Genomic DNA, 12,797 nt, shown 5'->3' on the forward strand with positions numbered 1-12,797 from the left:
GATTTTTTTCATGCACCAGCGTGTGATGGACACTCACAATTTTGTCACGCAACTTTTCGTTAAAATCATTAATGGCGTCTTTGTTGCTATTGTGACTATTTTTGACATCTAAGTCATTAGTGAAGTTTCAGCTTTCCGCTGACAATCTGCCAGGCTCTTCTTAACGGACTCCTCGTTCAGTCCAATTTGCTTGGCGTCATCTGCAAGAGCATTATCTTTTTGTATTTCACTTACCGTTTTGTGAAGCAGCTGCATTTCCTTACTGAAAGTCTGTATTTTATTCTTAATGCTTTCATTCGACGACTTCACTGCCTGGTTGTACCGGTTGACGTTGACAGTCACCATGGGAAACGCCTTGCAAAAACCATCGTGACCTGAGTTCAAATTTGATTTTAAAGTGCTACTAACTAATGTATTTAAGTATTCCTTACCTGTTTCGTAAGGCTGTTTCTCGCTGACATCCTCAAGCACACCACTCAAAAATCCCATCACTGCGTCACACAGCCTATCCAAGTCAGAGTACACAATCCCCTGGCCATCGTAGCCTTTGGAGGCAGAGTTGAAGCCGAGGAAAGTCTGAAGGCCGTCACATAAATTATCTAAGAGATTTTTAGGCTCATTTGAAGGCTTACTAACATTAACATAAAATCCACAAAGCTTCTCCACTTCCTTCAAAGCCTGCAACTTGGACTGCAATTTGGCTGACTCAGCAGAGGGAGAGGGGGAAGAAAGAAGATTATTAGGAAGGTTATTTGGCTTATTAAGGCTATTAATATGCTGTTCAGTTTCAGTAATTTCTTGGTTAACTCGCTCACTAAGCTTCTCAATTTCACCGGTGTCACCAGCCTGGCCAGCAGAGTTGACAGACACAGAAAGGTTAGTAACATAAGAAAAGTAAACATTTTTAAGGTTTTCATTACTGTCAATTTTAGCGATAATAGCATTCTTAACGGCTTTCTTAACACTTTCACTCTCACCAACAAATCCGCCAAGCTGTCCAGCCAGGTGACCAAGGCTAATGAGCTTGGAGTCAATGTCCTCCAAGGCTCTTCTAGTAGCATCGTCAGTGAGAGAATGGTCGGCATCAACAAGTTATTATGATGCTTAATAGAGGTCATAGCGATATTATGGCGAGGTAATTCAAGAGATTTGGACATAGGGTGAACATGGTCAGGGCAGTGGCAAGAGGTGGAAGAGGGGAAGGGAAGGGTGACAAGGCACAAGTTATTGCTATGGTTTAGTAAGGTCATAGCGGTATTATGGCGAGGTAATTCGAGGGATGTAGAGTGGATAAAGGGGCGATGCAGAGTGGGTTAAGGGGCGATGTGGAGTGGATAAAGGGGCGATGTGGAGTGGATAAAGGGGCGATGTGGAGTGGGTTAGGGAGCGATTAGAGGAGGTTAAGGGGCGATGTAGGGTGGATAAAGGAGCGATGTAGAGTGGGTTAGGGAGCGATGTGGAGTGGGTTAGGGAGCGATGTGGAGTGGGTTAGGGAGCGATGTAGAGTGGGTAAAGGAGCGATGTAGAGTGGGTAAAGGAGCGATGTAGAGTGGGTAAAGGGGCGATGTAGAGTGGGTTAAGGGGCGACGTAGAGTGGGTAAAGGGGCGATGTAGAGTGGATTAGGGAGCGATGTAGAGTGGATAAGGGAGCGATGTAGAGTGGGTTAAGGGGCGATGTAGAGAGGATAAAGGGGCGATGTAGAGTGGGTTAAGGGGCGATGTAGAGTGGGTTAAGGGGCGATGTGGAGTGGGTAAAGGGGCGATGTAGAGTGGGTAAGGGGCGATGTAGAGTGGGTTAAGGGGCGATGTAGAGTGGGTAATAATCACCACTTAGGTCAGGTGCTTGCTCACCATTTCACCGCTGCCGTGACCATGTCACCGCTGCCGTAACCATGTCATCGCTGCCGTTACCATGTCATCGCTGCCGTGACCACTAACTTGCTCAGGTGCTTGGTCAACACGTTGGTCGTGGCATTGGTCAGCACATTGGTCAACACCTTGGTCACCACGTTGGTCAGCACCTTGGTCAACACTTTGGTCATGGCATTGGTCAGCACTTTGGTCATGGCATTGGTCAGCAGTTAGGTCACCACGTTGGGCAGCACTTTGGTCATGGCATTGGTCACCATTTTGGTAGGGTGCTAGGTTAGGTGGTTGATCAGCACGTTGGTCATGACATTGGCCAGGTGCTTGGTCACCTCAATGCTAATGTGTGATTGATCATCAATGCAATAATAATCTTGCTTGTCTACAACATTAGATGTCAGTTGCCAGTTGGGTGATTGTGATTAGCCGCGCAGTAGATACCGCACCCTATGGAACGGCCGGATGCAGAAGTAGATCATGACGCAGATGACGATGATGACGAGGGCGACGGCGGCGATGATGTAAGGGGCGGGTGTTACGGTCACCTCACTGCTCATGTGATTGTTCATAAACACAATGATTACTGTCTAGACATTAGATGTCAGTTGGCAGTTAGGTTATTGTGACTAGCTGCGCAGTAGATACCGCACCCTGTGGAACGGCCGGATGCGGAAGTAGCTCATGACGCAGATGGCGATGATGATGAGGGCGACGGGGACGATGATGATGGGTATGACGACGGGGGAGGATGTGGAAGATGGTGGACCGGAGGTGTGCTGAAGGGTGGAGGAAGAGGTGACATGGGAGGATGTGCGGGATGCCTGTAGACTGCCGCCACGCTGAACAAGGGGTGCCGGAGGGCGTCTGCTCAGCCCGCAATAACATGAACACGCGCCAGGTTTACACTCTGTACATCCATCGGGCTCGCACTTTCCTTCTCCCCTCATGCGCTGACTGTAGATATTGCGACATATAGAAAAACATGATACACATTTATTACAAGACACGTAGCAGCAATAACAATTACTTCGAGTACATTTATTGTTGCACTTACACAGCGCCATCTTCCCCTCCCAGTCCCCTCAACCTGCAAACATGTCAATCACCTAGCAACGCACTCACCAACTGCAACACGTACCACTGCCGCTACCACTCCCCTCAACCTGCAAGCATATCAATCACCTAGCAACGCACTCACCAACACAACACTACCACTGCCGCTCCCAGTCCCCTCAACCTGCAAACATATCAATCACCTAGCAACGCACTCACCAACACAACACGTACCACTGCCGCTCCCAGTCCCCTCAACCTGCAAACATATCAATCACCTAGCAAGCACTCACCAACTGCAACACTACCACTGCCGCTACCAGTCCCCTCAACCTGCAAACATATCAATCACTCAAGCAGCACTCACCAACTGCAACACTACCACTGCCGCTCCCAGTCCCCTCAACCTGCAACCATGTCAATCACTAACCAACGCACTCACCAACTGCAACACGTACCACTGCCGCTCCCAGTCCCCTCAGCCTGCAGACATATCAATCACCTAGCAACGCACTCACCAACTGCAACACGTACCACTGCCGCTCCCAGTCCCCTCATCAACACGCACCCTCACCCCTGTACCCCCCCAGCCCAGGCCACCGACACCCACGCTGCCCGGGATACCACAGCTGCCCTGACGCGACGCATGTGATCAGCACCAACTGTCACTCTAAATTATTTACTATTCGCAACGCGGTAAAAATTGCAGCGAGCCCCGTGCGCTCAACTCCCACAGTGCAGCAGCACCGTGCTACGAGCCGCGGTATCGGCGCCATGCTGGCGGAGCGTGTCGGCTACGTGCCTAAATGTGACATTAACGATCGTTACATTGCCGCCTATAAATGCTACTTAACCAGGCCAACTCGGATTGCGCCACCCTGCCAGTGACTCGCAACACACGACTTAGGTCACCCGCCGCGGTCCTCACGGCCGCCTACGTTAGCAACCAATCACCCAGCCTCACGTGACACTCACTCAATGGGCAACGCGGACGCCTCTCACAGTCAACGCACAACTCAACTTACCAGGCAATCAACGTGCTACAACACCCACCAAATTACGGTTCATCCGCCACCTTAGCACTTAGCTTGGTTGCTAGGTTACCACTTTGCCTGGTTGCTTGCTTATCACTTAGCTTGGTTGCTAGCTTATCACTTAGCTTGGTTGCTTGCTTATCACTTTGCCTGGGTGCCAGCTTAGCACATTGCCTGGTTGCTACCTTAGCACTTTGCCTAGGTGCTAGGTCAACACGTTGCCTGACTGCTTGCTTAGCACATTGCTTGTGTGCTAGCTTAGCACTTTGCCTGCGTGCTAGCTTAGCACTTTGCCTGCGTGCTAGCTTAGCACTTTGCCTAGTTGCTAGGTCAGCACTTAGCCTGAGTGCTAGCTTTGCACTTTGCCCGGGTGCTAGCTTACCACTTTGCCTGGTTGCCAGCTTTGCACTTTGCCTGGCTGCTAGGTTAAGACCTTGCCTGCGTGCTCGCTTAGCACTTTGCCTGGTTGCCAGCTTAGCACTTTGCCTGGGTGCTAGGTGAGCACTTTGCCTGGGTGCTAGGTTAGCACTTAGCTTGTGTGCTACCTTACCACTTAGCCTGGGTGCTGAGTTAGCACGTCGCCTGATTGCTTGCTTACCACTTTGCCTGTGTGCCAGCTTACCACGTTGCCTGGTTGCTAGGTTAGCACTTAGCCTGGGTGCTAGGTTACCACGTTGCCTGTGTGCCAGCTTAGCACTTTGCCTGGCTGCTAAGTCAGCACTTTGCCTGTGTGCCAGCTTATCACTTTGCCTGGTTGCTAGGTTATCACTTAGCCTGGTTGCTAGGTTATCACTTAGCCTGGTTGCTACCTTACCACGTTGCCTGGGTGCTAGCTTAACACTTAGCCTGGTTGCTAGCTTAGCACTTTGCCTGGTTGCTTAATCAACACTTTGCCTGGGTGCTAGGTCAACACTTTGCCTGGTTGCTAGCTTACCACTTTGCCTGGTTGCTAGGTCAACACGTTGCTTTGTCGTTCACTCATCACTTAATCTCAACGCTATCTAGTTCACAGGTTGCCGCTAGAGTAATTCGAGACATTAGACTACGTTTGTCGGTTAGGTGAGTAGGTGAGTAGTTACGTGAGTTACTGTGAATTACAAATGTGACGATGATCACGGTTGTAGATACGATATCTTGGCAAGCCTTCCGACTTGCGCCGCCGCCAACAATGACTGCGCCGTTATCTTGTGCGACGACGGTATCCTCAGGTGTGAGCGTATGTGGAGCACATCCAGTCTGCCAACCATTACGCAGATGAGGTAGAAGAGGGAGAGTGACCAGAGTGCGAGAACCAAGTAGGTGAACGGTTGTCTGATGGTCCAAATGAAGTTGTCACATTCTTCAAATAATTTGGTGAAGTGTTGCGATGTTAGTACGTTCTGTAATTGCGCGTAGAGGTTACGGCAGTATCTTCTTTGATCATCAGACAACAATTTTTCGGCGTCGCCAAATGTGAAGCCGTAGTTGTATAAAGTGCTCAGCACACCACGGCATCCCACCAGCGATCGGCACCGACAGCTGTATATATCGCCGTGTTTGCCCGGTCTACAAGAAATGCCGTCGACACATCTGCTGCATCCCCAATCTTGACAAGAGATACTGCTATGCGAATCGAACAATGATTTCAGATAGCTATACAAAGACCATGGTAAATACACGGCCCATGATAGGTAGAGGTTGCAATGCTTCTTTGCCAGATAGTGATACGAGTCGCAAAATAGAGTCTGAAGGTAAGGCCCGCAGTTAACGTTGTCTTCGTTAGCAAGCATACATGACTCGTCCATTGAGAGGCTTGACATATCAGCCGATTTGGGGTTATGCTTACTTTTATCATGACTACTCTGGTTGCTACCATACGCGGCATCAAGCGCACTTGTAAGTTTGTTTGAGTCTTTATACAGGTCGATGGACACCGCGTTGATTGATGTGTTAAAAGCTGTCGTAACGTCCTGCGCAGTTGCATTTTTCGTATTATGCAATACATGAGTTAACGCCAACGCAAACTGGAAGTGCTCAGGCAGCGTGCTCGGCGGGCTGGGTACAAGGCACAAAAGGGACGACACTAGGCCGCTACCAAACAGCAGTTTCAAAATCTCATATATATCTCTACCAGTTTTGGTAGATCCCGAGAACGCCCTGAAACCGAGGGGAGTGACGCATGGCATTCCGAGTTTAGCGACAGATGGACACGTTGAGCAAACGGACCGGCAGCCGATGGAAGTCAGCTTGTGAGGCAAGTGACCAGTTAGACAGTCACCCAGATACGACATTAATGGAGACGTTGGTTGACAATTTGGTCGGCACGTTACTTTGTCGTTTGGTTGGCATTTTGGTTCATCCGTTGAGTGATTTTTGCATGGCCATTTGTTCGTCTTGATATCTCTGCCGTATAGGCATTGCGCCCATCCACCGTGGTTTGTGCCTAGACTGCATTGGTAATACAAGTATCTCAGTGGCGGCAACATACGACGCAGAATATCGAGAATGGTTTGCAGACATTCCTCACCGGAAGTGGGATATTTGAGGTTGAAGTAGTTTGTGTGGAAGTCGACCGCGTACACTGTCTCGGCGTTGCCGTGGCCCATGACGGTGGTGAGCAGATCATACGATTTCGTACACAGATGTTGCAACGCTGTGTTCACGCTGTTGTACGTAATGTTGCTCGGATGTGCCGTTATGGATTCCACCCGCGTGTCTGTTAACGTCAGCTCAAGGCCGTCATCGTCCACAACTCTCTGCTTAGATGGATTCTCAAACGGCGCACTGAGGCCGTTCTGTAACAGCTCCTCGTAAACGGGGTGATGTGGGAGGCCGGTGAACCATACAAGCATTTCATGAACATTACACGGCAGACGTGATTTGGGCCGGAGTGCTTGGTGGCAGACGTCGTAGTACTGCTTAAGGTAACTAGAAAGCGTATTAAGTGGTCCTTTCTCTCTTGCATCATCGTGGCTGCTGTACACTTTCCCACTGCGACCGATAAGTCGGCCTAGGATATGCTCGCCGGTCATATCACTTCTGTCTTGCAGCTCGCCATTTTGCTCCCCGTTATCCGACACTTTGTAACCTTGCTCGGCTAACAGATCGCCAATGTCAGTATCTCTGTTGATTCGTTTCTTTGGCAAACTCTTGCAGTTAGATTTCAACGTATGCAGCGAAACGTCCAAGGTGCGGAGCACCGTGAGGAACACCTTAGACAACCTGGTGCCTTCGTCAGTCAGATCATATTTCATGTTAACGTCACTAGTGCTGGAGACGTGTTGAAGGTTTTTTACTAGCTCACCGTAGAAGGTCTCACTATCATACACGCTCACGTACGCCTTTTCCAGCTCACCGTGCATCCTCTGCACGCCCTTTCTAAGACACTCGAGCAGGGGGTTGCTAGCGTCGGCGTAGGATGCGGGGCGGATGGTTGCGAGGAGGGAGGAAAGGGAGGAGAGGTTGGAGAGGAAGGGGCGGTTGAAACGGGATAATCCTGTAAATAATGCACCAAACGATTGGAGAAGTTCTGTGATTTTAACAGGTTCAGGCATGATTTGAGTGTTAGTGTCAAGTGTGGCAAACAAAGCGCTAAAGAAGATGTTAACGTCGGATGAAAAGTCAAGCAGAACATCAGTGCGCTGTGATGCTGCATTGAGATGCAAGACTGCTTTATCATACAACTCCTTCATGAATCCCTTGTAGCATTTGTTTGCATCGTCTGCGATTTGTGCAGGCAGATGTTCGAGTTCCTTGTTGACTTTGTCGGCGAATTCCACAAGTTGGGATGCAATAAATTTGGCGTATCTCAATTTCAGGTGGTTGGTTATGCTGGACATGGCTCTGTCAAATTGTTCAGTGATTTTCTCGGAGAGTTGCTCGATTATAATGTTACCGTATCTACCGGCATCGTTAACAATTTCTTGAGCTTCGTCAACACGAGGGCGTATGTGTTTGGTTTGCAACTCATACATCAGTGAGTGAAATTCCTCTAGACCACCTGGCAATTCGGTATTTCCTTTAGCAAGCATTCTTCTCAACTCTAATAACTTCGCCTTAGCACTATTGTGATCGGCGTCAGCGGCGTTTCTTATGGTGTCACAGAAGTTTGTGATGTGAGTCGTAATTAGCTGTGCTGTAGATTTTATCGTAGAAATATTAATTTGTTTTACGTTTACCGGAACAATGAATGCGTCTAACGCCTTTTCATGAACTTGTCTAATAGCCTTGCCAAGCGTACCGTTACTTTCAACATATATATTATAATCCGTCATTTTTGTCTTCAACTTCTGCCTATCGGCTTTCAGGTAATCCATCATGATTACTTCGATGTCATTATCAACTTCCTCGGTTGTTAAAATTTTGTCAAGCTGCTTGATCTTATCCTTTACGGTTAACAACGCCGTGCGTAGCTTTCCTCCGTATTTCGCATCATCCGTAAGTTCAGTCCATATTTCATTAGCTTTGCTTATAGCGTCGTCTACATTTTTTCCTAAGTTGTAGGCAACTATACCGTTGCTATGGTTTTCGGTGGTGAATGCCTTGATCTCATCTGCCGATTTTCTCACTACGAGACTAAGTTGTGCTAATGCAGTTCGAATAGCAGATTGCAGATAGTCTTTAGACTGAACTGCGGAGGCTCGTGATGTCAAAAATTTTTTTTCAACTTCTGTAGCTATAACATTTGCATTATCCGGACTAACGCCTTTCTCAATTGCAGCAGCTACTTCATCATGGAACCTATTAATTTCTGATAGCATTGAAGCAACGTTTCCACTGACGGCTGGTTTTTGTATGTTACCTTCTTTAACAAGTTTCACTATCTTCGGTATTATATCAGCGATAACTTCCTTCCGCTTCTGTTCCAATTCGTTGCCACGCTGCGCACTACTAAGGTTATTACTCTGAATGTACCAGTCTATATGCATATTTACTGTATCGTTCTTTTCCAAAATCTTATTCAACCAGCTCTCCACCGTTATTGCAAACGCATCCGTTGTAAGTTTTTGAGCATACTCCTTCAATCGTTCTTTTATCCCTTCAAGGCCGTCATGCTTTGGATGCCCTTTTTCTTTCCCTGCTCCAGTCCCATTAATTTTTTTGATAAGTCCATTAACCACAATCTTCAGCATACCCAAATTGTGTTGGATACTATTATCGCTACCGCCAGAAGTCTGCTCTAGTGTGTTCCTCTTAATTTCATCAAACTCCACGCGAGCCCACTCTATATACTCCTTCAACTTTTCTTTGATTTCTCCTTCCAATCTCTGCAGACCTTTTACGATAACTCCATCTAATCCTGTAACCGCAGTTTTAACATTTTTTATCAGATGCGGCAGGGCTTTTTCAGCTATCTCATAAGCCTCATACAAAGCCACTCCTTTTCTTTCCAAAGTCAGAACGGCCTCTTTGAGTTTCTCTACATATTGAGTTTTAGATTGGCCCGTAGCTTCACACAATACTTGTTCAACTTTATTTAACGCAACTATGACAACCTTGTCTGCTTTCGTGATCCACTCGTTAAGTTCATTGACATAATGTGTCAACAACCCATTTATATCTGAGAGTTTCTGTTTAATTTCAGATATCTTCTCGCATATTACGCTTACGAACGCTTTAATGTTCTCAACGGCCATCTCATTTATTGTATTTCTAGCAGCATTCAGTTGAGTTTCTATCAACTCACTGGCATGCTTTATATGAAGTTGTTCTATTTTCCATACTTCACCAAGCCGCCAATACTGATATGTAATTGCATCACTAGCATTATTAATTTTAGTTTGCAAGTCCGTTTGTAAATCGTCTATATTCTTCTTCTCAGCTGCCATGCCATCATCGTATGACTGCGCTTGTTGGAGGCATGTCTGCATATGCGCATCTACTTGACTCACGGCCATGTTAATTTCACCTGCAACAGCATTACTAATACTAATTCCACTTACCGATGCTTTGATCTCTTTCATTTGTTGTGTGAAAGTGTCAATGACATTTCTTACAGCTTGATTACTCTCCCTCACCTTCTCATTATACCCCCGCACCCCTGCGACCACCCTTCCAATCGCAGCATTAAAACCGTTTTTACCGGCGTGTTTATTGGTGTTAAGAATGTCAATTGTTTCATTTAAAGTCTCTTTATGCTGCCCTAAATGCTCTTTGATGTTGCTGAGAACACCACTCAAAAATCCCATCACCCCGTCACACAGCCTATCCAGGTCAGAGTACACAATACCACTGCCGTCGTAGCCTTTGGAGGCAGCATTGAAGCCGAGGAATTTCTCGAGGCCGTCACATAAATGCGTTAAAATATTATTATTTTCACCATTTTTAGTAAGTGATTCAGCAAATTCAGCAAGCTTCTTCACAGTCTCCAAAGCAGACAACTTGGACTGACAGTCATGTAAACGCTTATTTTCTTCTTCAGTTAGATATGAATTTTGCTTACTTTGAAGCTCTTTTATAGTTTCAGGAAGATTTTTGACTTCATTTTTTATCGCTTCTTTAATCTGCTCGAAACTTTTTTTCTTGGGAGTAGTAGACTCAGTAGGCTTAGCAGGCAAAGGAGCCGAGCCGGCAGGCGAGGCGACGGAAGAAGAAGCTTTAGCGAGAGGGTATTGCTTGTTTAGAGATTCATAAGCTTTACCTATAGCCTCCTCAATCAACTTTTTCAAAGCTTGAGACAACTTGGTAAGACCATCATCACCACCATTCCCATACCTAACCTGGATCAACCAGTCGATGGACTCAGTCAGAAGGGAAGTGAAAGGTGACAAGTCACAAGTTATTAGGATGGTTTAAAGAGGTCATAGCGTTAAAATAACGAAGTAATTCAAGGGATGTAGAGTGGGTAGAGGAGCGATGTGGAGTGGGTAAAGGGGCGATGTAGAGTGGGTAAAGGGGCGATGTAGAGTGGATAAAGGGGCGATGTGGAGTGGGTTAGGGAGCGATGTGGAGTGGGTAAAGGGGCGATGTAGAGTGGATAAAGGGGCGATGTAGGGTGGGTTAGGGAGCGATGTAGAGTGGTTAAAGGGGCGATGAAGAGTGGATAAAGGGGCGATGTAGAGGAGGTTAGGGAGCGATGTGGAGTGGATGAGGGAGCGATGTGGAGTGGATTAGGGAGCGATGTAGAGTGGGTAAGGGAGCGATGTAGAGTGGATAAAGGGGCGATGTAGAGTGGATAAAGGGGCGATGTGGAGTGGATAAAGGGGCGATTAGAGGACGTTGAGGAGCGATGTGGAGTGGATAAAGGGGCGATGTAGAGTGGATAAAGGAGCGATGTAGAGTGGATAAAGGGGCGATGTGGAGTGGGTTAGGGAGCGATGTAGAGTGGGTAAAGGGGCGATGTAGAGTGGATAAAGGAGCGATGTAGAGTGGATAAAGGAGCGATGTAGAGTGGGTTAAGGAGCGATGTAGAGTGGGTTAAGGAGCGATGTGGAGTGGATAAAGGAGCGATGTAGAGTGGATAAAGGGGCGATGTAGAGTGGATAAAGGGGCGATGTAGAGTGGATAAAGGGGCGATGTAGAGTGGGTTAGGGAGCGATGTAGAGTGGATAAAGGGGCGATGTAGAGTGGGTTAAGGGGCGATGTGGAGTGGATAAGGGGCGATGTAGAGTGCGTTAGGGAGCGATGTAGAGTGGGTTAGGGAGCGATGTGGAGTGGGTTAGGGGCGATGTAGAGCGGGTTAAGGGGCGATGTAGAGTGGGTTAGGGAGCGATGTAGAGTGGGTAAAGGGGCGATGTAGAGTGGGTAAAGGGGCGATGTAGAGTGGGTAAAGGGCGATGTAAGGTGGGTAAAGGGGCGATGTAGAGTGGGTTAGGGAGCGATGTGGAGTGGATAAAGGGGCGATGTGGAGTGGATTAGGGAGCGATGTGGAGTGGGTTAAGGGGCGATGTAGAGTGAATAAAGGGGCGATGTAGAGTGGATTAAGGGGCGATGTAGAGTTGATAAAGGAGCGATGTAGAGTGGGTTAAGGGAGCGATGTAGAGTGGATAAAGGGGCGATGTAGAGTGGGTAAAGGAGCGATGTAGAGTGGATAAGGAGCGATGTAGAGTGTGTAAAGGAGCGATGTGGAGTGGGTTAAGGGGCGATGTAGAGTGGATTAAGGGGCGATGAAGGGTGGGTTAAGGGGCGATGAAGGGTGGATAAAGGGGCGACGTAGACTGGGTAAAGGGGCGATGAAGGGTGGGTAAAGGGGCGATGTAGAGTGGATAAGGGGCGATGTAGAGTGGGTTAGGGAGCGATGTAGAGTGGGTTAGGGAGCGATGTAAACTGGGTTAAGGGGCGATGTAGAGTGGATAAAGGGGCGATGTAGAGTGGACTAAGGGGCGAGGTAGAGTGGATAAAGGGGCGATGTAGAGTGGATAAAGGGGCGATGCAGAGTGAGATAAGGGGCGATTGTAGAGTGGATAAAGTGGGCGATGTGGAGTAGATTAGGGAGCGATGTTGAGTGGATAAAGAGGCGATGTTGAGTGGATAAAGGGGCGATGTAGAGTGGGTTAAGGAGCGATGTAGAGTGGGTTAGGGAGCGATGTAGAGTGGGTTAGGGAGCGATGTAGAGTGGATGAAGGAGCGATGTAGAGTGGTTAAAGGGGCGATGTAGAGTGGGTTAAGGGGCGATGTAGAGTGGATTAGGGAGCGATGCAGACTGAGTTAAGGGGCGATGTAGAGTGGATAGAGGAGCGATGTAGAGTGGGTAAAGGGGCGATGTGGAGTGGATAAGGGAGCGATGTAGGCTGGGTTAGGGAGCGATGTAGAGTGGGCTAGGGGGCGATGTGGAGTGGATAATACTCCCCACTCTGGTCTCCATGTCATCGCTGCCGTGTCCATGTCATCGCTGCCGTGTCCATGTCATCGCTGCTGTGTCCATGA

At 47.9% G+C, this 12,797-nt stretch overlaps 1 protein-coding gene across 1 annotated transcript; it reads right to left on the minus strand.

Moving 5' to 3' along the window:
• Positions 1-5,065: 5,065 nt before the first annotated feature.
• On the minus strand, positions 5,066-10,120 carry BBBOND_0001520 (hypothetical protein, conserved; the record flags this gene model as incomplete). The annotated part of the gene is made up of 1 exon (XM_012914993.1): positions 5,066-10,120. One exon carries the CDS (start codon positions 10,118-10,120, stop codon positions 5,066-5,068), a length of 5,055 nt encoding a protein of 1,684 aa, XP_012770447.1.
• Positions 10,121-12,797: the final 2,677 nt, after the last annotated feature.

Source organism: Babesia bigemina, scaffold Bbigscaff_62570 (assembly GCF_000981445.1).
Source record: "Babesia bigemina genome assembly Bbig001, scaffold Bbigscaff_62570".
Classification (NCBI taxonomy): Eukaryota; Apicomplexa; class Aconoidasida; order Piroplasmida; family Babesiidae; genus Babesia; species Babesia bigemina.